This window comes from Scyliorhinus canicula, chromosome 1 (genome assembly GCF_902713615.1).
Source record: "Scyliorhinus canicula chromosome 1, sScyCan1.1, whole genome shotgun sequence".
Lineage (NCBI taxonomy): Eukaryota > Metazoa > Chordata > Chondrichthyes > Carcharhiniformes > Scyliorhinidae > Scyliorhinus > Scyliorhinus canicula.
The window spans coordinates 304808604-304835243 of NC_052146.1; the positions used below are offsets into that span (position 1 = coordinate 304808604).

General features: G+C 45.5%; 1 protein-coding gene and 1 long non-coding RNA gene across 5 annotated transcripts in view; one reads left to right on the forward strand and one right to left on the reverse strand.

Annotated features, from left to right (window-relative positions):
* LOC119976369 (collagen alpha-1(XII) chain-like) overlaps positions 1–26640 on the reverse strand; it is a 370037-nt gene that overhangs the window by 85258 nt on the left and 258139 nt on the right. For all 4 annotated transcript variants that reach the window (XM_038816870.1, XM_038816860.1, XM_038816879.1 and 1 more), the window contains 2 exons: positions 6387–6545; positions 4601–4678 (listed from right to left, as the gene is read on the reverse strand). In XM_038816870.1, coding sequence (XP_038672798.1) covers positions 4601–4678; positions 6387–6545 — 237 coding nt within the window. The remainder of the gene's footprint in view (positions 1–4600; positions 4679–6386; positions 6546–26640) is intronic.
* The window catches only part of LOC119976389, a 128520-nt gene that overhangs the window by 50588 nt on the left and 51292 nt on the right, over positions 1–26640 (forward strand). Inside the window, exon 2 of the long non-coding RNA XR_005462923.1 lies at positions 7099–7213. This is a non-coding gene — a long non-coding RNA (uncharacterized LOC119976389). The remainder of the gene's footprint in view (positions 1–7098; positions 7214–26640) is intronic.

A 26640-nucleotide genomic window follows, 5' to 3' on the forward strand; every position in this document is an offset into this window, starting at 1 on the left:
TATAATGGAAGATAGGAAGTTTCTTTCAATATATAAACGTAAGAGGCAAAAATAGACATTGGACCACTGAAAAATGTGGCTGGAGAAGTAATAATAGGAAACAAAGAAATGGTAGATGAACTGAATGCTTACTTTGCATCAGTCTTCATGTTGGAAGACACCAGTGGGATGCCAGAGCTCCAGGAGAATCAGGGGGCAGAGGTGAGTGCAGTGGCCATCACTAAGGAGAAGGTTCTGGGGAAACTGAAAGGTTTGAAGGTGGATAAATCACCTGATCATGGTCTAGACCCCAGGGTCCTAAAATATATATCTGAGGAGATTGTGGAGGCATTGGTGGTGATCTTTCAGGATATACTGGAGGCAGAATGGGTCCTTGAGGACTGGAAAGTGGTTAATGTAACACCGCTGTTTAAGAAGTGAGGGAGGCAAAAGACAGGAAATTATAGGCCGGTTAGCCTGACTTCAATCATTGGTAAGATTTCAGAGTCTGTTAGTAAAGATGAAATCGCGGAGTACTTGGAAGTGCATGATAAAATAGGACTGAATCAGCAGGCTTTGTCAAAGTTTCATGTCTGAGAAATCTGTTGGAGTTCTTTGAGGAAGTTAGACAAAGGAGAACCAGTAGACGTGATTTATTTAGATTTCCAGAAGACCTTTGACAAGGTGCCGCATAGGAGACTGTTAAATCAGTTCCGAGCCCATCGTATTTAGGGTAAGATCTGGCATGGATAGAGGATTGGCTGACTGGCAGAAGGCAGAGAGTGGGGATAAAGAGGTCTTTTTCAGAATGGCAGCCGGTGACTGGTGGTGTGCCTCAGGGGTCTGTGCTGGGACCACAACTTTTTACAATATACATCAATGATCTGGAAGAAGGAACTGAAGGCACTTTTGCTACGTTTGCAAATTATGTAAAGATCTGTAGAGGGACAGGTAGTATTGAGGAAGCAAGGAGGCTGCAAAGAATTTGGATAAGCAAGGAGAGTGGGCAATGAAGTGGCAAATGAAATACAATGTGGAAAAGTGTGAGGTTATGCACTTTGGAAGGAGGAATTTCGGCAAAGACAATTTTCTAAATGGGGAAATGCTTAGGAAATCAGAAGCACAAAGGGACTTGGGAGTCCTTGTTCACGATTCTCTTAAGGTTAACGTGCAGGTTCAGTCAGCAGTCAAGAAGGCAAATGCAGTGTTAGCATTCATGCCAAGAGGGCTAGAATACAAGACCAGGGATGTACTTCTGAGGCTGTATAAGGCTTTGGTCAGACCCCATTTGGAGTATTCTGAGCATTTTTGGGCCCCATATTTAAGGAAGGATGTGCTGGCCTTGGAAAGAGTCCAGAGGAGGTTCACAAGAATGATCCCTGGAATGAAGAACTTGTCGTATGAGGAACGGTTGTGGACTCTGGGTCTGTACCCGTTGGAGTTTAGAAGGACTAGGGGGGATCTTATTGAAACTTACAGGATACTGTGAGGCCTGGATAGAGTGGACATGGAGAGGATGTTTACACTTGCAGGAAAAACTAGAACCAGCGGACACCATCTCAGACTAAAGGGACGATCCTTTAAAACAGAGATGAAGAGGAATTTCTTCAGCCAGAGGGTTTTGAATCTATGGAACTCTTTGCCGCAGAAGGCTGTGGAGGCCAAATCATTGAGTGTTTTTAAGACAGAGATAGTCTCTTGATTAATAAGGGGATCAGGAGTTATGGGGAGAAGGCAGGAGAATTGGGATGAGAAAATATCAGTCATGGTTGAATGGTGGAGCAGACTCAATGGGCCAAGTGGCCTAATTCTGCTCCTATATCGTATGGTCTTATATTGCTGGACTTGTAATCCAGAGATCCAGGGTAATGCTCTGGGGGTCTGGGTTCGAATTCCACCATGAAGAAAATAGACTTATCAGTGATCGGCAACATGGTTTTGTGCAGGGAAGGTCATGTCTTACAAACCTAATAGAATTCTTTGAGGAAGTGACAAAGTTAATTGATGAGGGAATGGCTGTAGATGTCATATACATGGACTTCAGTAAAGCGTTTGATAAAGTTTCCCATGGCAGGTTGATGGAAAAAGTGAAGTCGTATGGGGTTCAGGGTGTGCTAGCTAGATGGATAAAGAACTGACTGGGCAACAGGACTGGGACTGGCTGGGAGACAGAGAATAGTGGTGGAAGGGAGTGTCTCAAAATGGAAGAAGGTGACTAGTGGTGTTCCACAGGGATCCGTGCTTAGACCACTGTTGTTTGTGACATACATAAATGACCTGGAGGAAGGTATAGGTGGTCTGATTAGCAAGTTTGCAGATGATACTAAGATTGGTGGAGTTGCAGATAGCGAGGAGTCAGAGACTACAGCAAAATATAGATAGATTGGAGAGTTGGGCAGAGAAATGGCAGGTGGAGTTCAATCCAGGCAAATGCAAGGTGATGCATTTTGGAAGATCTAATTCAAGAGCAGACTATATGGTCAATGGAAGAGTCCTGGGGACAATTGATGTGCAGAGATATCTGGGAGTTCAGGTCCATTGTACCCTGAAGGTGGCAACGCAGGTCAATAGAGTGGTCAAGAAGGCCTACAGCATGCTTGCCTTCATTGGACGAGGTATTGAGTACAAGAGTCGGCAGATCATGTTACAGTTGTATAGGACTTTGGTTAGGCGACATTTGGAATACTGCGTGCAGTTCTGGTCGCCACATTACCAGAAGGATGTGGATGCTTTAGCGAGGGTGCAGAGGAGGTTCACCAGGATGTTGCCTGGTATGGAGGGTGCTAGCTATGAAGAAAGGTTGAGTAGATTAGGATTGTTTTCGTTGGAAAGACGGAGGTTGAGGGGGGACCTGATTGAGGTCTACAAAATTATGAGAGGTATGGATAGGGTGGATAGCAACAAGCTTTAGAGGTCACAAGGGGTCACAATTTCAAGGTGAGAGGGGGAAAGTTTAAGGGAGATGTGCGTGGGAAGTTTTTTATGCAGAGGGTGGTGGGTGGCTGGAACGCTTTGCCAGGGGAGGTGGTGGAGGCGGGCACGATAGCATCATTTAAGATGCATCTAGACAGATATATGAACGGGCGGGGAACAGTGGGAAGTAGATCCTTGGAAAATAGGTGACAGGTTTAGATAAAGGATCTGGATCGGCGCAGGCTGGGAGGGCCGAAGGGCCTGTTCCTGTGCTGTAATTTTCTTTGTTCTTTGTTCATAATTGTCACTGTTAGTTATAAAAATACTGCCTTAGATAGGACATTTGTCTGCATCAACTCATTCTTTCCCAGCACATCAGAAGAATTAAGTGGTCTATTATTTGGGCAGCACGGGAGCACACGTGGCTAGCATTGTGGCTTCACAGAGCCAGGGTCCCAGGTTTGATTCCCTGCAGGGTCATTGTCTGTGCGGAGTCTGCATGTTCTCCCCGTGTCTGCGTGGGTTTCCTCCGGGTGCTTCGGTTTCCTCCCACAGTCCAAAGACGTGTAGGTTAGGTGGATTGGCCATGCTAAATTGCCCTTAGTGTCCAAAAAATGTTAGGAGGGGTTATTGGGTTATGGGGATATGGTGTAATTGAGGGCTTAAGTGGATCGGTGCAGACTTGATGGGCCGAATAGCCTCCTTCTGCTGTGTATGTTCTATGTAACTAAGCTTTCCACCTTTAAAATCAAAACTTGGTATAATTTCACTTTTATTCTCAGATCTGTGGAATGTTCAAATATATCTGTAATTGATGCCCAAGCCAAATTTCCCAGACAACTTAGGAATCAGCAGCATGTCTGTCAGACAGGTAGAGGTGACATGTTCACTGATGTATTTCAGATTTACATTCCCCTTAAAGGCATTAGAGAACCTGTCGGGTTTTATAATAATTTGGAAATTTTCAAGGTCATTCTTTTCTGATGATAAAATGAGATGAATTTTCTATCAGTGAATCAATCGTTTGGAGTTTGCCATCACTCACAGTTATTTTGAGAGTGCAGGATAGGAGGTAAAAACATCGTGGCGGGATCCTCCGTCCCACCGCACCAGTTTTCTGGTGCAGCGCGCCCCCGTCGGCAGTGGGATTCTCCGTACCGGCAGACGGCCAATGGGGTTTCCCATTGTGGGCACCCTTACACCGTCAGGAAATCCACGGGCGTGAGTGCGCTGCCAGCGAAAAGGAGGATCCCGCCAACGGAGAATCCAGCCTTTGTGGCACCAACTGAATGTGCAATATCAGCCACCCTCTGTTCTTTTGTCAATGAGACCACAACAACTTGAATGCTTGTAGTTTTGCTAACTCTGGACATATTCCTGGAGGCGCCATTGCATGACTTCCTCAAATTCGCCCTCTTCTACGCCATCCTCCTCTTATTGGTCCATTTTCCAGGCATGCAGCGGACCAACACAAATTTTGATGACTCTTTTTACCCAATTGGATTAATATTTACTGTTCATAAACAATTGTCATCTCCAAGAAATGGCAGCATTCAAAGGAAACAAATGAAAACATTTAATACTTGCTTGCAGCAGAAGTGCCTCCACAGTTAATTCAAAGAAAGACCTATCAGCTTTGTCAATCTAAAGGAAATAGAGACATTGCAAAAATCTATCCTTTGTCATATGCTGTCAGGTGGATATTTACCATGGAAGGAAGGTCGCAGCATTTGTCCCTTAAGACCCAACCCAGGCTGCAGATGATGTCAAAGCTTTGGATTTCAAACTAACATTGAAGGAAAGAGAAAACAATCAGTTATAATGCATTTCAACAGGTAACAAGCCTGAATAGCGCTTTGTCCTTTTAATGTCTCTTCATTAAACTCACTGAGCTCTTTTTGCTCCCTTCTGATGAAAGATCCTCAACCTGAAAAGCTAAACTTTAGTTTTCTCGCTCTCTTTCTGTCAATTTTGCTTGACCCTTTCAGTATTTCCAGCATTTCCTGTTGTATTATAGATTTCCAGCATCTACACTATTTTGCTTTTCTTTCCAATGCTTTCTGAGCTACTTTAATTTTCTTCTATCTTCCAGAAGCCTTTTCACTACCGGCTTGCTGTGTGTATGCCCAGTGCTTTTCATCTCTTAGCATTTTTACAGAACTTGTCTGTCTGGTTTTATGATACCATTTTGTATGCTCTACTGTTGACCTCTTCGGGTGTGGGCTTAAATGGGGTGCTATTTCCATGGGCTGGTGCAGACTCTATGGGCCAAACGGCATCCTTCTGCACTGTAAATTCTATGATTCTGTTCCTATTCCTTTATGATCAGTCCTATTTGGGCCTACCTTTTGCTCCTAGTCCTAGCTTGAAAGAGGGCTTACATGCCTAGCATCAGCTGAATCTTTTTACAGATACTGACGTATGTGCTTAAATTATCTGAATATTCCAACTGAATGCAACTTCGACCCATTAAAAAAATAATCAATTGAACAGTCCTGTTGAATGAATAAATTTATTATTTTCATTGTTTGACTGCAAAGATTATACCCTCGTTTCATGTTTTCCTTTTCCTGAAGTGGTCCTAATTCCTACATTCAAAGCCTGTGAAGGCATGCCTTAAGCAGAGGAGTTTGAAGTAGTCTACACATAATTTGTTCACAAGGTTGCATGTTTGTACACATTGACGGGACTGTAGCTGAGTCATTGAATCGACTTTGGTTATGAATCTTGCCTTGCTTTGGAATCACTTTCAGGGGTTAACGTATTGCACCGCAGAATGGTGATGCAATTCTTTGTACTTATGATGACACAGCTTGGCTAAAAAAATGACACATGTCTCTATGCCTACAATTGCACATAGGGATCAATGGTAGGTGTCTTTGGATCCATGATTCCACACTAGGGAACCTTGGCACATGTTTCTGGGTACATTGCTCTACGCATTGAAGAAGATTTTCTCTGAAGGCTATATTGGGTAAAATCACAAAAATATGTTCACAACATAACTGTGTTTGCTTACATGTCACCAATACATTTAAACCCATAAAAAGTCTCCTCCCATAGTCAGATTGTGATTTCAAGTCTTCTCTTCCGGTCAGTTGCTGGAGCAGAGGAGTGATAAAGGAATGGAAAGCTTAGGGAAGGGCGAGTTGAAAATCACTGATTGTTGATTCTAAAAATAAAAGCAATGGGGACACATGTGTGGTCTGCTGATTATCACTGCCCCAACCAGTTCTGATGTCGGCACCAACGATAATGTGTTCAATACTGAAGCTTGTGAGAAAGGGGCTAACCTCACCTCAAAGTTATTTCAGTTTCCTCATTACTGAATATTGTGATATGAATCTACCATCCAGAAGGAATGGCTGATAAATATTGATGCCTGCCAATAGCCTGGCGTAAACTCCTCCTAGCCAGTTGGTATCAAATGTCCGAGCAAATGTAGACCTGCAGTAGTACCTGAAAGATCAACATTGGTTAAATCAATCACTTACTGGAGCAGACTTGCCCTTTGGTCCTCTAGATTTAGCCAGCTTCCCGAGAATTTCATATCCATCAGTGGTAATGTTACCAGCTGGATTAGCCATTTTCTCTTCAACCTCTTGACAGTCCACAATCAGCTTAACAGTATTCTGGTTTACCATGATATGAACCTGCACAGGAGACATGAGGAAAATGCCAGCTGAGTTCACGTTTCACACATTGAAGAACGTTTTTTGTATTCAGTCAATTGAAGGATTAATTGAACTACGTATTCCTCCAATGTTGGTTTGGTGTCAGAGTTAATCTGATAATGCTCCTGCGAAGCTTGTTGGGATGTTAAATATGTCAAGACCCAGGGAGCCAAACAGCAGTGTGGATGCCAGGGTAAAGTCCCGTTGGGGCAACCAACATGACGGTCCCTCTCCACGTAGCCTTTATACTATGTTCTTATGAGCTCCAGCTGGGTGGGCCTCCACCCACTAACAGGGAAGCTCATATTCCACGAGTCTGACGGGGAGATCAATCATGGGTGTCCCCGTGGGCCTCATTTGGTTATTACAAAATATATTACATAAAAGTAAATCATTTCTGTAATTTTCCTATATGGAATTAAAGTTTAAATTCCTAAATCTTTTTCATGATTTGTTTTGCTCTGTCAAATGAGTATAAGGAATGCATTTTCACTACATTATAGATTTATTTCATTTGTGTTGTTTTACATAGGATTCTGGCCCTGCTATAGCAGGACAATTACACCTCAGTTACTAGTATCCTTCCGTATGCAGACTCAACAATGGAAATGTCAAGGATCGAGAAAAGAATCATCACAATTGACTTGGTGAGCAGAAAATAAAATCTGACTTATTTCCAGGACCGTAGATTCCTGCACATTCATATTGGTTATATTGATATGGTGTAATTTTAGTGGCTAGTGTCTTTTTGCGCCATTTTGATTTTAGTTTCCTTTCCTCCATTTTATCCTCTTCAGCAAGTTCTGCGCTACCCACAACCAAATGTAATTTTATCAGAGAATTCTGAGAATATATTTTATCATCAAAGACTTACTTTAGAAAATTTTATATGGAGAAATGTTTAGGGCAAACAGCAAGCCTGGACAGACAAATTGTTTACTGTTACACCCTGTGCAGACAGTAGGTGGTCTTCTAGGTTCAATGGGCTGAAGCATTAGTCAAGTTTTAAAAGAGGGAAAGACAAACTAACAGGGCATGATCCATCGGCCACGTTGCGCTCTTTCTTGAGCGCAGTGTGGCCGGTGAATGCTGGGAGAGCACTCTCGCTGTCTTCATGCTTCGTGGAATTGACCCAAGCCCTGTGAGTCGTCGGAGTCAGAATTCCACCCACAAGGAGCGGGACCAAATGGCGTGAGCTGAAGCCGGTTTTAAACCAACTTCGGCGAACTTACCCAGTGCCCACAGCCTCCCTCGATTCCCCGGCGAGGGAGGCTGCAACCAGGCGGCATGAATGTGGGCCAGGAGGAACGGCACCTTGTGTGTCTCCCAGGCCATTGAAGACCCCTGGGTGGTCAGGGCCACTGTGGGGTGGTCCCTGGCCCTCGCCCCAGAACATTGATACCTAGGCACTGCCCAGCTGGCACCATGGGGTGCTGCCACCTTGGTGGCACTGTCAAACTGGCAGGAGCATTGCCCAGGTGTGAGAGGTGGCAGTGCCAAGGGCCAGTGGTGAGGGGGCCATGCCCATGAAATAAGGATGGAGGGGTGGTTGAAGAGTGGGGGTGTACAATGCAGGTAAAAAAAAGCCTCTGGGTGGTTGGAGGGGTGATGGGTGGGGTCCTGGAAGGGAGAGGGTACAATACTGGGGGGCCTGAAGAGGGGGCACTACCAGAGACCCCATAATGTTGACCGGCCGGAGAAAGTGTCCTCTCAGGAGATCCATAGCTGCGTCATAGTCGTGTTCGTCCTCAATCATTGAGTATACCGCCGTGCCCACGCACGAGTGGAGGATGTGGCGTTTCTGCTCCTTGGTGGGATGGCTGGCTGCAGTCGTCAGGTAACTGTTGAAACACGGCAGCCAATGTTTAAAGGTTGCAGGCGCGTTCGAAGTGTGCGGGCTGATGCGGAGGCAGTCAGGCTTGATGCGTAGCTCCATTTCAAAATTCTAGCTGATTAAATTGATGTACCATCAATTGGATGCGAGACACGATGAAGGTCCAAACTTAGGCTTTAATCAGCTAGATGTTAGCCCGGTGGTCGACTACAGTGAAAGGCCGACCGCCGGGACCTCTGGGTACTTATACCCCGCCCTGGAGGTGGGATCTACTTGCCTCTCGACCAATTGGTGAGCAGTCACATGACTAATCTCAGCCAATCAGCCGAGAGGCACATGACCAGCCAGAGCCAATGGGAAACCGGTGCTCTGCACCAATGGCAGCGCTCCTAAGCATACCACCACAGTATGCTCACTTGGGAGTGTGTGGGGTAGTCCACATATGTGTGGGTGTGATATTGCTGATGGGTGGGGGGGACCCACAAGCTCACTAAGAGATCGGGGCACCCTTTCAAAATGGCGGCACGATCTCAAATTTCAGCTCCTCAGTGCAAAAAGAATTGTGGGCTAAACCAGTGAGAAACTTGCCAGGGCCCCAAAATGTGTCATTGAATAGCAGCGGGGAACTCACCGACAGAGCCGGCAGGAAACATCCTCAAAAGCCGCCACAAATTAACTTAGAAATTTTAGGGGAGAATTGCACCCTAAGGGTGGGATTCTCTGGCTGCGCCCAGGCGGCTAACAGAAAATTCTACCCAAGGTCAATGGACTTTTCCATTCTTTGCACTTTGCCCGTAGCGATCTTGCAGGGGTTGGGGTGGAAGAATCCAGCCCTAAGTGTGGGCTAACCCGGTGAAAAACCCTCCAGGGCCCCCAAAAAAACCTAAGTATTCTTGAAAGAGGAGGGGAACTCGCCAGCAGAAAAGGCGGGAAACTCTCGGGGGACACCTATATGACCCGTGGCCCGAAGTTCACAGTGGGCTGTCAGTGGCATGCGCAGTTGCATGGCTGCCTTTCCGGCTGCGGCAATGCTGTTCCATGCTCGTTCACCCACACCATAAAAGCACAAGTGAACCCTGCCTTATTGAACTCGGCCATCAGAGGCGGAGAACCACGGAGGCCCCAGAGAATATCGGGTCAGGCTCGCTAATGATATGCAAACGGTGGTTACTGTACGTGCATACCAGACCAAATTGATGCTACTGTTGAGGTGATGGAGAATGCGATTTGACATCAAATCGGTGCACGCCGCGATTTTGGTGTCAGCCCAATCGTATTTCTGGATTTCGGCGTCAGCCAACCGAGAATCCCGCCCATGTCTTTAGAGAGACAAGTTTTAGGCGGCACGTGGCACAGTGGTTAGCATTGCTGCCTACGGCACTGACGACCTAAGTTTGAATCCCGATCCTGGGTCACTGTCCGTGTGGAATTTGCATGTTCTCCCCGTGTCTGTGTGGGTCTCAGCCCCACAACCCAAAGATGTGCAGGTTAGGTGGATTGGCCACGCTAAATTGCCCCTTAATTAGAAAAAAAAATTTTGTGTACTCTAAATTTATTTTTTAAAAAGAGAGACAAGTTTACATTGATTCATCAAGATGAGATAAATCAAGATGCAGTGATTGAAGAAAATGATTGTGAGAAAATTAAACGATTATAAGAATTAAGTCTTAGAGATGCTGATGAATATAAAAGGGAAAATTAAAGTAGAAAGGCGCATTTCTGTATTGAATGACTATTAAAGGCAAAGGATTAAGGGATATAATCAACTATGTCACAGAGAGATCGGAAAGGAAACTAGACAAGTACATTTCCATAGCACCTCGACTTAGAGTATAACATCTGGAGGAAGAAGAAAGCAAATATCGGACTGCAAGCATGAGAGGGGAAGGAAAAATTAAGAACATTAGGGTGGGAGACCTGTTCAAAGGGAAGAGGAAGAACAGGTTGCTGCAGTCATGGTCGCAAATTTGTCATTCTGTTCAGGGCTCTTTCAGTATTGTTGCGTGGACTGAAACCTGATCAGAGGAACAACAGGAGACCATGACGAGTTCATAAGAACTTGGTTTAAAATTATGCCAAAGACTTTAGAGCCGTCAAAGTCAATGGTTGATGACATGCCTTTGGATGTGTTCCAGCTGGATGGTCGATAGAGACATGAAGGTGCAAAATATCGGTCTCGCCTTGAACAAAAATAATGGTAAAATTAAGCAGAGTTTCTAACAGACATATACTATATTTTCAGGATAAGGTGGAATGAGTATTATAGGAAGTACTTCCCTTACACTTTCATTCCCTCTAACAGCGAATGATTATTGAAGTTTTTCTGGCATGGAACCTCTTAATCAACATCCAAAGCAAAGCCTGGTCGAGATTTTTCGACATGGAAATCAAGGGAAAGCCGGCCACTCATGGTGGCTTTAATGTAGACGTGGAGGGAGGAACCTCCAATTTTTGAAATTCAACAAAGAAAAACCTACTTTTAAAAATGCACAAGGATTGAACTTGTTTAAATATGCCCCCACCCCCACATCCTTAAAATATCAAAGTCACCAAACCTGACAATTGATGTCCTCTTGTAAACTGATTGATTATTTTCAGACTGTTTTAACTTTAACTGCCCCTTCCCCAATTAATCCCCCAGTCAAAGTGCTTCTACCATTTTTGTGTGTTTATTTTTGTTAATTTCAGCTTCGTATTTTTGACTGAGTTTGACAAGGTTCATCGCATATGGCTCCTTTATCCATTTTGCAGTTGTTGATTTGTTAATCTACAAGCCCAGCACCAGGGCATTCTGCATTTTTACATCCTTTGTGTTTACTTAGCTCAGCCATAACAAGGTACTTGCTGGGTTAGGTGCCATTGACCATGTAAAACTACAGTATAAGGAGCCGAGGGCGAGTATCCGCACAAATAACTTCAGCTCGGAATACTTTTCTCTCCACCATGGGACTAGGCAGGAATGTCTTATATCCCCCCTGCTGTTTGCACTCACGATTGAGCCATTGGCCATTGCATTAAGAAATTTGGGGGTATGGAAAGGGATAGTGCGCGGGGGGTAGAACATAAGGTGTCCTTATATGCTGATGACTTGTTCTTATAGGTGTCAGAAACCAGTGTGTCAATAGGAGGAATACTGGAGCTTCTTCAGGTGTTTGGGTCTTTCTCGGGGTACAAATTAAATCTCGACAAGAGTGACTATTTTGTGTTGTCTTGGCCGGGGGTGGGGGCAGGGGTGGGGGGCTGCCATTCCATAAGGCAGGGTCTCACTTTAGATACCTGGGGGTGCAGGTTACTCAGGATTGAGGGGGGGGGGGGGGGTGCTCCATCAGTACAACATTTCTAGTTTGTTGGGGAGGTTGAAAGCTGATCTGGCAAAATGGGATGGTCTCCCTCCGTCACTGGCGGGTCGGGTACGGGCGGATAAAATGAACGTGTTGCCGCGATTTTTGTTTATTTTCCAATGCCTGCCGATTTTCCTGCCAGAGGCGTTTTTAGAGAGATTGAATGGATGATTACCTCATTCATAAGGGGAGGGAAGGTGGCCAGAATTAGAAAGGTGCTACTACAGAGCGAAAGGCAGACAGGGGTTTGGATCTTCCAAATCTGATGTATCATTACTGGGCAGCGAATGTGGAGAAGGTACGGAGCTGGGTCAGAGACCCAGTGGATCAGAATGGAGGAGAGTTTGTGTAGGGGGTAGGGATTGAAGGCGCTAGCAACAGCGCTGCACCCGACGCCCCCGAGAAAATACTCAGGGAGTCTGGTAGTAATGGCTTCATTGAGGATTTGGAGACAGTTTCGCTAGCACTGGGTTGGGGGCAGGGTCAAAGGAAATGCCGATTCGGGGAGCCATAGATTTGAGCCAGGGAACAGAGATGGAAATTTTCGGAGATGGGAGGAGAAAGGAATTAGGATACTAAAAGATTTGTTTTTTGGGGACCGGTTTGCAGGATTGAAGTAGCTTGGAGCGAAATATGGGCTGGAGCAGGGGAAAATATTTCGATACGTGCAGGTTCGAGACTTTGCCAGAAAGGAGATACAGAGCTTCTCAGTAGAACCAGCCTCCACATTGCTGGAGGAGCTGCTGACGACAGGGGGACTGGAGAAGGGGGTAGTGTCGGTAGTTTTTGAGGCTATTTTGGAAGAGGAGAAGGCACCGCTGGATGGGATCAACGCAATTTGGGAGGAAGAGTTGGGAGAGGGTATGCAGGAGGGGTTCTAGTGTGAGGTGTTCCGGAATGTGAACGTCTCCACCTCATGCGCGAGGTTGGGGCTGATACAGCTGAAGGTGGTTTATAGAGCACACCTTACAAGGGTGAGGATGAGCCAGCTCTTTGAGGGGCTAGAAGATATGTGTGAACGTTGCGGGGTGGGGGAGGTGCAAACTACGTTCATATGTTTTGGTCCTGCCCAAAGCTGGAGGATTACCGGAAGGCAGTTTATAGGATAATTTCTAAAGTGGTGCACGTGAAACTGGACCCGGGCCCTCGGGAGGCCATATTCGGGGTGTCAGACCAGCCCAAGTTGGAAATGGGTGCGGAGGCAGATGTCGCAGCCTTCGCCTCCTTGATCGCCCGAAGGCGGATCCTGTTGGGATGGAGATCAACCTCTCCACCCTGTGCCCTGCTGTGGCAGGGTGATCTGCTGGAATTCTTGACTCTTGAGAAGGTCAAATTTGAACTAAGGGGAAGGATGTATGGGTTCTAAATTCATGGGCGTTATTCATTGTGCACTTTCGAGAATTGGATTACATCGAACACTGGGGGGGGGGGTGGAGTTGGGAGAGTTGGGGGGATGGGGACTCTATGTGCTAATGGTGACTATTGGTGATTCCTGATTCCTTTTTGTTATTTGTTTATGTTAACCTGCGGGCTGCTGTTTGGGGGTTTGGTGGGAGGATGGGACTGTTATTATTGATTTGGGGATTGACATTGCATTCGTTATTGATTATTGTTTATTGTCGATGGGTGTAAATTTGGGAGAAAATGTGAAAAAGGAGGAAAATAAAAATATTTTGAAATGTTGTCATCGACCAAGGTTTCTAAAAGGTTTAAAGCATTGGATCTGCAGTAGTTCCAATTTTCCACTTCATCCCTCAGTACTCATAGTCGTATCCAAGTGTGATCAGAAAAGGGCAAAAGTATTTAAATGTCAGATTGAGGATTACAATTGCATCTGTTTTTTTTTAAATCCAGGTTTCCCCAGAGGCTTTTTATGGTGTTTTACGGAATGTTTACTGAACTCAAAAACCCTGTTCATTTTAAATGACTCACATTCAAATGACTGAACTATGAAAGTAAAAGCTGTCATCATCTATTTCACTATGTTATTCGAGAAAGAACAAAATCCCAAATCCCTTAACAGTCAATTAAGTTACTTTTTGAATTGTCATTGCATCAATAGGAAGGAAAATCAGTCAGAGTGCATAATGCGAGAAACTCATTTACGCCATTTTTGCGGTGCCGGAGGATCCCGATTTGGTGTCAAACCCGTGTCTACTGCGATTTTGGCTATTCCCCACTCAATCGTGTTTTGCGATTTCGACGTCAGCCAACGATAAATCCTGCCCCGAAGGATTTGTTTGAGTAAAGTAATTTCTCCTTACCTCAGTCCTAAATGATTGGCCCCTTATCCTGAGACTGTGCTTCCATGTTTTAGATTCCCCGACCAACGGAAACAATCTCACAATGGCCACCCTATCAAACCCCTTCAGAATCTTGTAGGTTTTACTTGAGATCACTTCTCTTTCTGCTAAACTCCAGAGAATATAAACGCAATTTACTCAGCCTAACATCATAGGACAATCCCCCCATCCCAGGGAACTAACTTCGTGAACCTTCACAGTACCGCCTCCAATACAAGCAAATTCTTTCTTAAGTGCACATACCAACACTTCACACAGTGCTCCAGGTGTGATCTCACCAAAACCCTGTACAACTCGAGCAAGGTTTCTTTATTCTTGTACTCTAATCCCCTTGCAATAAAGGCCAAGATAGGGGCTCTCCAGTCTACAGCAGGCAGATTGAAAAGTAAAATAAAAATTGAAAGTGCTGGGTACTGACGAGGAATCTCCTCCTAGGAGGTCACCTCCATTTAGCTGGTGGCCTCCCCATGCAGCAGGGAGTTGATCTACTATTGGCAAATGTAAAAGGAGTGGTAAAATGGTCTTTAGAACATAGAACAGTACAGCACAGAACAGGCCCTTCGGCCCTCGATCTTGTGCTGAGGTTTGTCCGAAACCAAGATCAAGCTATCCCACTCCCTGTCATTCTGGTGTGCTCCATGTGCCTATCCAATAACCGCTTGAAAGTTCCTGAAGTGTCCGACTCCACTATCACAGCAGGCAGTCCATTCCACACCCTAACCACTCTCTGAGTAAAGAACCTACTTCGACATCCCTCCTATATCTCCCACCCTGAACCTTATAGTTATGCCCCCTTGTAAAAGCTACATCCACCCGAGGAAATAGTCTCTGAACGTCCACTCTATCTATCCCCCTCATCATCTTATAAACCTCCATTAAGTCACCTCTCATCCTCCTCCGCTCGAAAGAGAAAAGCCCTAGCTCCCTCAACCTTTCCTCATAAAACCTACCCTCCTATCCAGGCAGCATCCTGCTAAATCTTCTTTGCACCCTTTCCAATGCTCCAACATCCTTCCTATAATGAGGTGACCAGGACTGCACACTTTACTCCAAATGTGGTCTCACCAGGGTCCTGTACAGTTGCAGCATAACCCCACGGCTCTTAAACTCAAGCCCCCTGTTAATAAACGTGAATACACTATAGGCCTTCTTCATGGCTGTATCCACCTGAGTGGCAACCTTCAAAGGTCTGTGGACATGAACCCCAAGGTCTCTCTGTTCCTCCACATTCCTCAGAACCGTGCTGTTGATCCTGCAAGCCACATTCAAATTTGTCCTACCAAAATGAATCACCTCGCACTTATCAGTGCTAAACTCCATCTGCTGTTTTTCGGCTCATCTCTACATCCTATCAATGTATCTTTGCAGCCTACAACAGCCCTCCACCTCATCATTACTCCACCAATCTTGTCATCAGCAAATTTACTGACCAACCCTTCAGCCCCCTCCTCCAAGTCATTGATAAAAATCACAAATAGCAGAGGGCCCAGCACTGATCCCTGTGATACACCGCTGGTAAGTGGTCTCCAGTCTGAAAATTTTCCATCCACCACCACCCTCTGTCTTCTATGTGACAGCCAGTTACTTATCCAATTGGCCAAATTTCCCTCCATCCCACACCTCCTTACTTTCTTCATGAGCCGACCATGGGGAACCTTATCAAACGCCTTACTAAAATCCATGTATACGACATCAACTGCTCTAACTTCATCGACACACTTAGTTACCTCCTCAAAGAATTCAATCAAATTTGTGAGGCAAGACTTACCCTTCACGAATCCGTGTTGACTATCCCAGATTAAGCTGCATCTTTCCAAATAGTCATAAATCCTATCCTTCAGGACCCTTTCCATTAACTTACCGACCACTGAAGTAGGACTAATCGGCCTCTAATTACTATTCCCTTTCTTAAACAGAGAAAGTTCTGTACACCTTTAGTTCTGTACAAATTGGCTATCTGGCTCCTTGTGATGAGCAGCCTTACCAATCTTGTCCCACCATCAGTAAATTTTCCTGACTACAGGATTGGCCAGGTAGCCAGTCCACCGTAGTTACCCTAATCTTAACTAACAAATCTTCCACTCGGAGGTTGTGTATTCTCCAGCAAGTGGCTCATCCCCTGACTCCCTAAAGCTTTCCGCCACCCAGAAGGCACACGTCAACATTGTCAAAAACTGGCTGCCTTTGTTTCCTGCAGTAACTACAGGTGCGATCTTCAGGCCATGCTGCGCGGGAAAAGCGTCTTGCTGCGGTGCATCCCGCTCGTGGATCCACCCGAGTTGCAACTCCTCGCAATATTCAATGCAATCTGACAATCCCACCCGCAATGGGCGGATCGCTTTTTGGCAAATCTGCATATTATAGCAAAGTAGTAAACCTTACTCTAATGAGCAGATTTTCACGGTACCTGAGGCTTTGGGATTCAATCCCTTCGCCTCAGAGACCTCGTGCAAGTGCCGTTTGGTGCTGGTCTCCACAAACGGGGATCAGATGGAATGGACTCGTGGAGGTCTCTAAGGAGATCGGAGGCCCCCAGCTGCATGCCCTTTGCTGTGCCACCTGGGTGTCATCCTGGCCCTGCCATGATGCTGTGTTGGCACTGCATGGTGCCAGGTTGGCACTGCCAAGGTGCAAAGCAAAAATTTATTGCGTGTACACGATTGGGTCGGGGTTACCCTCCATGGGTGTTGAGGGTGCAGGGTGAGGGGAGAGAGAGAAGCTGGGGGACCCTGCCATGTTGCATTCAGGCTGGGGAGAGGTTGTGTATTTTATTTGTGGGCTTCGGAGATCGGGATGCCATTTAAAAAGGGCGTCCCGATCTCTCACTGTAATAGGCAGTTTCCGGAGAGTGGAGCTCCCCGTTGTAAAAAACAGGACTATGTGCAGTCTCGGCTGCGCGTTCCCCGTTCAGGCCCCTTATTCAACATGCATTGCGTTGAATGGCCACATATTTCTCAGTACTGTGAGTGCCGGGAAACAAGCGGATAAACAAGCTCGCTTGGGGACTTTGTTCCCTTTTAGCAAGGTCACGCCCTTCACTTCAAAAGTACTTAATTGTCTGTGAAGAGTTTTAGGACATTCTGAGGTTGTCAAAGGCACCAAATGAATGCAAGTAATGACTGAAAAACTATGCGCTGAACTGTTATGCAAACAGAAGTGGACTAATGGCTTTGATCTGGGACAGGAGTCCGGAATCTTCTATTTTCATAACTGTTGCTCAGTATTTTTCTGTCAGCCCTTGACACATAAATTAGAAAACTCCCATCAGTAACATTTAGAAGTGATTCCAAATACATCAAACTGTTCATGCATAAAACCATGGTGTCTTTAATCTCCAAATAAATAATTTATTATGATTTCTGCTACGTGTTCCATCCCCCCTAGAGTTTTAGTATTGATTACAAATAAGACTGTGAAATGGAATTGGTGGCAGTACCAACTATTCTTCAAACTAACCTCTCATTGTTGCTACGATCAGTAGCCTCCTGGGAAAATGCAAAGCTTTATGGGTCACTGAACCCATGAAGACCAATAAAATAAACAGAGGATGACCTTGTGCTGAGATGCTTATTCACTTTTTTTTCTTTCATGGGATGTCCATGTCGCTGGCAAAGCCAGAATTTTTGTCCATCTCTAATTGCCCTTGAGAAGGTGCTGGGAGATTCCTTCTTTAATTGCTGCAGTTCATCTGGTGCAGGTACTCTGCACATATACACTAGAAAGTTTCAGATTCAATTTCTGATCGGTGCTAACCACAGTAAAAATCCTATTGGTCTCAGTGCATCAGGAGTAGTGGAGGGAGTGGGGGAGGCGGGGGAAGGAAGAAAACAAAATAAATCAGCAAATGTTTCTACTCCGGACTAGGGCTCGAGTCCATGTCAAATTAGCTGATTTCAGTCAGGAAGCTATAAGCAGTATTATAATCGCCCAAGCGTGAAATGGATGTTTATGGGGAATCAGCCACATTCCCCATTTCTGAGCACTGTGTCATGACATCCTTCTGAAAACAGACGACGAATGAAAACAGGAATCGACATGACTTCCAACTCCTCAAAGATGATACAGCCTAGGATAATACCGTAAATCTCTGCCCAAAGACTATGAATGGTTACTTGGATGCAATCCTGGGGGCAGCTGCTCTGCCCATGAAACTGAATCCATTTGGGTTACTGCTTTCACAAGGAATGGAGGTAATGGGAAACGTTTCAAAACAATAAATTCCATCATTTGGTTATTTTCAGCTCTCAATAGTTTCCTAACAAGCTCATATGGTTGGAGCTGTTGACTCTGTTCCAAGTCCAGCTACCATAACTGACATTGACAAAGTGCAAGGATTCTGCACCACAATGACTTTTGGTGCTCAGAGACCATCTGCCAATAACTCAAGGGGTTTATGCAAAACTTGAAGGCTTGGGTTATGAATCTTAAGATTCATGTTCTTGACTGATAAATAACAGAAATATTGAGTTTTTATAGTAATAAGATGGGAGAAACATTAAATACAAGCATTGAAAAGAGAGGGTTCCAAGCAAATCGATACACTTCGGAATAACATGCGCAATATCAGTATATTGGCGCTGAAGTGATAATCAGTATGCAGAGTAATGTGAGCAAACCTATTGCAAAGGCAAACACCCACTCTCTTGATATAGATTGTGAGTCATCCATACGTTGTGAATCAAGGACCTTGTGGATACAATGGTGCACCTGTTAATACCCATAACAGGGACAGAGCTAACCTTAATCATATTGAGAATCCCAGTGATCCTCTGAGCAAAGATATCTATAGCAAAGATGCAAATTGTCAGCCATTCTGGTAAATAGAGTAATGTTTTCCCTTTTCTTACTGCAGTAAAGCAAATTCTGCTAAAATAAGCACATAAAATACTCATTCCCAGGATGGTGGGATTGACGTACAAGAAAAGTTTGTGTCGGTTAGGATTATATTCACTGGAGTTTAGAAGAATGAGGGGGGCCTCAGAGAAACCTATAAAATTCCAACAGGACCAGACAGGGTAGATGCAGGAAGGATGATCCCAATGGTGGAGGAATCTAGAACCAAAAGTAATAGTCTGAGGATAGAAGGTAGACTATTTATGATTGAATCATGGAATCCCTACAGTGCAGGAGGAGGCCATTCGGCCCACCGTGTCTACACCGAGCCTTCAATTACCCATTTACACTCCCATTTACACTCCCCATCCACCTCAGCCTATCCCTGTAACCCCATAACCTAATCTGCACAACCGTGGACAATAAGGCGCTATTTGACATGGCCAATCCATCTAACCTGCACATCTTTGGACTGTGGGAGGAAACCAGAGCACCCAGAGGAAACCCATGCAGACAGGGGTGAACGTGCAAACTCGACACAGACAATGACCCAAGGCAGGAATTGAACCCGGGTCCCTGCCGCTGTGAAGCAGCAGTGCTAACCAGTGTGCCACCGTGCCAGTGAGGAGAAATTTCTTCACCAGAGAAAGGTCAACTTGTGGAATTCTCGCCACAGAAAGAAGTTGAGGACAAAACATTGTATGTTTTCAAGAAGAAGTTAGATATAGCCCTTGGGGTTAAAGGGATCAAAGGGTATGGGAGGAAAGTGGGAATAGGTTACTGAATTGGTCGATCCACCATGATCATCATGAATGGGAAGCAGGTTCGAAGGACCTATTGGCCTACCCATATTCCTATTTTCTATATTTCTATGGGTAGGATTTTCCACAAAACCCGCTGAGAAGGGTGGTCAGCCATTGGCTGATGGCAGGGTCTTCTGGTCCCGCTTTTGTCAATGGGATTTCCTATTGAATGCACCCCTGACCTCCATGCTACCCACAGTGGGGATGTGCCATCGGCAAGACCGCAAGATCCTGCCATTGTGAACGGTTGGAAAGTTGGTCTATGTTTCTATTTACGTGGCTGAAAGATTCAGGGCGCAATTTAACTGAACGAGAACAAAGTCTTACAGCAAGTGCGTCTACCCGCATGTTTCCTGGCACTTACAGCGCCGAGAGACACAATACTATCAAATCGCACTCAGGTTAGATAGGGGGTTTCAGTGTGTAATGCATGACCGAGGCTGCATATAGTCCCGTTTTCTGCACTGTGGAGTTCCATTCGCCGGAACTCTTCAGTGTACTGAGAGATCAGAAGGCATCCTGATCTCAGGAGCCCCTGGTGCGAACCCTGACCCCCCCCCCTCCACCCGAGACCCCAACTCACTATAAGGAGGTCCCCCAGGTGTGGCTGTTCAATCAAGCCCTCTGTGTGTGCACCCCTGATTGAATGACTCCTCACTGCACAGCTTTCTAACAAATTATAACTGTGACTTTTGTGTTTTAGTCAGCATGCCTGTGGTTGCTTCAATTGCAGCGTCAACAAATTTACTGAAGTCTATTTTAATTCGAGGCAATTATATAAAATATAAGCTTACCACCAACCAATACAATTCTAATTTACCACAGGCAAGATGTGTCCACTCACACTTATTGCAAAAGTCATTAAAAACTACCAGAGACACCATCTTGAAAATCCCTTATGATCTTAGATGTCAGGTTGGATCCTGTCAGTTTTGGTTCTCAACTTAAGCACAGCTGAATGGAAAAGTTGAGCTGGTAGAAGAAATATTTCTGATCCAAGTTTACATGAAATTTAAAAGAAGGGACAGGTTTCAGTCAAAAATTTCTCAAACACTTTATGACTTAGAAGCTCCTCCTACATTGCCACACTTTTCACTGCAAGGAAACATAGCAGCCAATTTGCCATCAGAAAACACCCACAAACAGCAGAATTAATGGTCAATCACCCATTTTAGGTGTTGGTTGTAGGGTCAATGTTGGGCACCTAGAAAATCCTCCTACTCCACTTCAAATATTGAAATTTGGGGTACAATTTAATTACCTCATAGCGCCCGACTTGATGTTGGGACAAGGCCATTGAATCTCACGAGAGGCCTCTCTCTAGATTTGCGACGCTCGAAACGCCTCACGAGATTTAACGGAGTCTCGTGAGATGTCGCGATCTGGATCTCACCCTCACTGGACTTGATCCAGATTTAAATATGTGTTCACGGGATTCTCCTGGCGTCCAGGAACTCATGACCGTGCCTGGGAGAATACGCCAGGGCGCCATTTAGTACTGGTTTCTACTAACTTGGACCAGTCATAATGGTACCTGGGAAGTTCTATCAGGACATTGCAGACACCGGAGGTTCGGGACAGGGCAGGGTGGTGCCCTGGCACCTCCTCTGGCACCCTGGTACAGCAAGCCTGGCACTGCCACTGTGGCAGTGCCAGGGTTTACCAAGTGGTAATTCCAGGTTGGCAGGGGCACTATCAGGGTGCCAGGGTGACACTGCCAGGTATTGGTCCTGGGGGGCCTTACCAGGTGGAGGGCGGGGTGAGGGAGTGATCTCAGGGGCCTCCTGGAGGTTGGGAAGGGAGATGGTGTGGGTCGAAAACAGGCGGGGTGAGGGTGGCTGAAAGAGGTGGGGAAAGATTGGGACAGCCAGACAAAATGGCACCACGGTCTGCGAGGAGCCTTTCCTACTGGCCTTGCCAGCCAGCAAGAAATGATTCGAAGTGCTGCCTTGGCGGAAAGAAACTCCCCAAGGCCAAAAGAAATGGCAAGGGCCATTGAATAGTAGGGTGTTTTTCAGCACTGCAACCGCCGAGATTTTTTTACATCTTCTTGAAACGATAGACGGTGCCTTTGTTTAATGACATACCCAAAAATTAGTAAAGTCCCATCATTTGTAGGGGTTGTATTCCCAGGGAAACCTCGCCAATGGCGAAATTGTGAATGAAGAAAATGCTTTTAAACGGGACTCATTGAGATAGATTATAATCATGCAAGGACAGCATAGGTTTGAACATCAAATTGTTCTCACTATACCTACTCACATGCACTTCTGCAAAGATAATGGTGTGGGCCCAGAAGGGGAAAAAACAATTCGGAGCAGTATTCTTATTTCCCCGTTTTTGCTGTTCTTTCCTTCTGGGGCGGAGGAAAGCTGATTTCTAAGGCCAATTGTATGAAACCATCTTTGCCTGAGTTGAGCCAGCTAACCCTGTACAGATCCATAGATCATCCTAGTCTGAACAGTTCAGTTGCTCTCTGAATAAACTCACAAAGATGTCAGTAAATGTATTCTGTGAGTAACTGTCCCCGACTTGCTGTATCCTTATTTTACCATAGCATTCCAATCCATCAGAGTTTCTTACTGATGTTTTAATACTCCAAAGATCTGATCTAACAGGGTTCAATTTGCCAGAGTAATCTGCCTTTGAAGAATTTTTGCAAAATTAATTAATGATAAAACTGATATCTTAGGATAAACCAGTTGCACACCCAAGCTGTACTCAAAGAGTGTACTTGTTAAAATATTAGTGCAGAGATTTACACATTTCAGATGCAGTTAAGCGATCAATGGGTGACGTGTGATTAAGTGAAAACATGAACAAGTGGCAAAAGACAGGACTTTACTGTACCTCCAACAGTACCGCACTTCCCGTGCTGCTCTGGAAGCATTAGCCTGGATTATGTGCTTAAGTCTGTGGAGCGGGACTTGAACCTATAACCCTCAAATTTAGAGGAAGACTGCTACCAGTAAGTCATGGTTGACACATGGTTAAATAGGAGCAGGATGTTAAGCATGCTGTGAGTATAGATATTATCAGGTGATACAAAATTACATATCTCTGCCTGAAACCATTCATTCAACTCCACATGCTTTTAATTAACCTTGGCTTTCTGTTGTTCTACATGGAGATTCTTTACTGGATATTTCTTGTAAATATTCATATCTTTTTTACTTCAGATGCATCAGATTTTCTGACATATGTCTTGATAGATGAGATTTCCTATTGGGAGCATGAAGCTAAAAAATATCCCTGTATTATAATCATCTGCAAAGGAGGCACAGATTGATGAGAGTATGAGCCAGTGGTCCACAGAAGAACAAACCCGTCTAAATGCACATGAAGAACATGCAAGCTAAGTTGAGAAAAACAATCCAACCCCCCACCGCCCCCAAATTCACTCAGTTTCAGCCTGCCATCCATTAATGGCCTTTTCAGCACATTGCCTAACTATTTAAGATTCTGCCCTTAAATATCCTTTTTTGATAACCTACCCCAGCTGTTGATTGACTGTTAAGTAAAGAAACATATGCTGTCGTCTATCTGAAGCTTAAAATAATGTGATGACTGGGAGTAGGCTTGGTGCTGCAATGTATTGTCAGGCGAAGCGTGCAAACCAATGCGGTTTCACCGCTACATTTTGGAGTAACTACACAATTCTGAGCTGGCTGCACACACCCAATTCTCTCCCAATCGCATCCTCCATATTTTTACAACTATGCTTCAAAAGCATCCGGTTTTCCCTTGGGGGTGGGAAGGAGATTGAGCAGAACAACTATGTTGCATGTTCCGCTTACTTTAGAAGCGATGCCAGGTTTCAATCAAAAAATGGAATCTTTGTCAATGTTTTCCTTCCACGGGGTTTCTGATTTATTCATGTTTCATGCTTTAAAAGAGGAAAAAAATTAAATCTGTCCCCAAGTGACTCTGAAGATGTTATTAAAAGCAGTTAGGTCCAGCAGACACTAAATTTCTGCACTTTATCTTCCCTTTTCTCTTTTGGACTTTCCATTTCTGCATCCCATTCATTCCTGTGGGATGAATTATACTTTTTGTTTCGTTAGGTATGTGTGGAACAAATGAGTTTTAGAATTGAGGTGAAATTGCCAGGAATGCTTTTGAAAAGAGCACAACAAAAAGGAATACTGAACATTGAAAATAAAAAAGGGAATCTAGGAAAATGGTGACTTCACCAAATAGTGCCAGATAATTGATTCCGAATGAACTATGCATTAACCCATGAGATTGGGGAGTCTAAGTACAGCTTGGAGTGGAACTGATAGAGAAAAATCGGAAAATTCAACTTGCATTTTGTGATGAGTATGACTCCAGCTGATTGCCTACTCTGGGAGATTTGATGGAGGGGTAATAGGGGTATGGGCCCGCTGGGTGGTGTCTGAAATTCCACAACTGTCTGGATAAGATATCAAGATTGCTGTGCCAAATTGTCTTTTTTGCTCTCGCAGTGTGTCTCAGCTAGGAGGCAGTAGCTGGGGAACACGATTAACTAAGAGGAGCATAATGAATAGCCAGCATTCCAGCTCCTGATCACTGCATCGTGATTTTCCCTCATATTCATCTGTAGGCTCTGGATGAGAATGAGATTGAGCTCAGCTGATGAACCTCCCAGGTTGAACAGTCCACTAACACCCACCATCCAGGTTTTTAATGTGAAGAAATGGGCGATGTAGATTCAATCGATATATCTGTCAGCAAAGGATGAAAAGGCTGGGACAGTTTCCTTGGTGGTCCAATAGAAAGGTTTGTTGGAGTGTAGACAATGTGAGATTTCCACTGTTGGAAGAGCAGAACTAGAGGCTACCAATGTAAGATAGTCACTCGTAATACAAATAGAGAATTCAGAAGAAACTCATTTACCCAGAAAGTGGTGAGAAGTGGAACAGGAAGTTGAGGCAAATAGGATACATGTACTTAAAGGTAGGCTCGGTACAAATATGAGGCAGAACGCAATAGAGGATTATACTAATAGAGTGAGATAAGGAATGATCGGAGGTATGTAATGATGAGCATTGACTAGTTGGGCTGATCGCTGTTTCCTGCTGTACATTCTCAATAATTCTAAGAAACCTTCAAAACAGAAGTTCATGGAATTTACAGTGCAGAAGAAGGCTATTCGGCCCATCCAGTCTGCACTGGCCTTTTCGAAAGAGCACCCCATTTAAGTCCACTCCTCCACCCTATCCCTATTACCGAGTAACCCAAACTCCCTTTTTTACACCAAGAGGCAATTTAACACCTAACCTGCACATCTTTGGACTGTAGGAGGAAACCAGAGCACCCGAAAGAAACCCACACAGACACGGGGAGAAAGTGCAAACTCCACACAGACAGTCACCAAAGGCCATAATTGAACCTGGGACCCTGGAGTTGTGAGGCAGCAATATGAAACATTGTGCCATCGTGCCGCTCCAGTTGAAATAAATTGGTGCCAGGTATGACTCCAAACAATGACTCCAATCAATGTAATGCCCAGTAAAAAAGGAAGCACTTTCAAACAGCGCAGCACTCCCTCAGTATTGCACTGAAGTTTGTATACTTCAGTCTCTAGAATGGCATTTCAATCCAAAAGGTTCAGAAGCAACAGTGCAATAACTGAACCAAATAGCTTGTGTGTGGTCATACAGCAGGTGAATGTACACCATGTACCATTGACGACTTCCAAAGTTACAATTGAGAGGCTCCGACTTTCCTTCAGTGTCCCTTTACCAGTGTGGAATTTGGGTTGGTTGTGGAGGATTCACTGATGATAATGCCATTGAATGTCAAGGGGCGTTGGTTAGATCCTTTCTTGTAGGAGATGGCCATTGCCTGGCACTTGTGTGGCACAAATGTAACTTGTTGAACAGCATTCAGTGAAATTTCAAATGAGAAACGGCATTCACTGTCAGCCAGCTGAAGGTGTGGGCCCTAAGAAAGCCGACAAAGCCTTTTTTAAAGGGTGCCCCGATCTCCGATTTAAATACAGAGCATCCCCCTCCCTACCCATGGACACAAACCCAACCCCCCACGGACACAGGGAACCCCCTCCCTCCCCCACCCCTCGATGGACATCGCCCCCCCTCCCCCCCCCCACAGACATGGGAATTCCTACGGGCATCAAGATCCCACATACTGATCCCCATGTATAAGGGCAATCCCCGCAATGGAGCTCCACACTGCTGGGAGCACTGTATTGCCTGGGGGCAGTGCCCAGGCAAGAAACATAGAAAATATGGACAGGAATAAGCCATTTGGGCCTTCGAGTCTGCTCGGCCATTCATTATAATCATAGCTGATCATTCAACTCAATAGCCTGATTCCACTTTTCCCCAAAATTCTTTGATCCCCTTTGCCCCAAGAGCTATATCTACCTCCTTCTTGAAAACATACAGGGCAGGATTCTCTCACCCCTCCCCCCCCCCCCCCCCCCCCCCTTGGGACCGGAGAATCGCCGGGACCGGCTCGAAACGTGCCACGCCACTCCAATGCCAGTCCGCCTATTCTCCAGAGAGCGGAGAATTGGCGCCAGCGTGGTTGGCACGGCGCCGGTCGGGGGCCGCTCTACGGGGCTCCCCCGGCGATTCCAGGTCTGGGATGGGCCCAGCAGCCTCGCTAAAAAAAAAGCCGAGTCTCGCCGCCGTTCTCCACACCTGCTCTTAGCCGGCGGGACGTTCGGCGTGGATGCATCTGGCTGCGGCCTGGTGGGGGGGGTGAAAGGGGGTCCGACCCCAGGAAGGGCCTCCGCTGAGGCTTAGCCCATGATAGGGGCCTACCGATCGGGCCGACCTCTCAGTCTGGGGGCCTCTTTAGCTCCGGGCCATCCCCTGTAGCCCTACACCATGTTCCATTGGGGCCGGCGTGGAGAAGGAAGTCACTGCGCATGCGCGGCAATCACGCCGGTCCCACTGCACATGCGCACATTGGCGGCAGCTCCACTGCACATACGCAGGCCCACGGCGC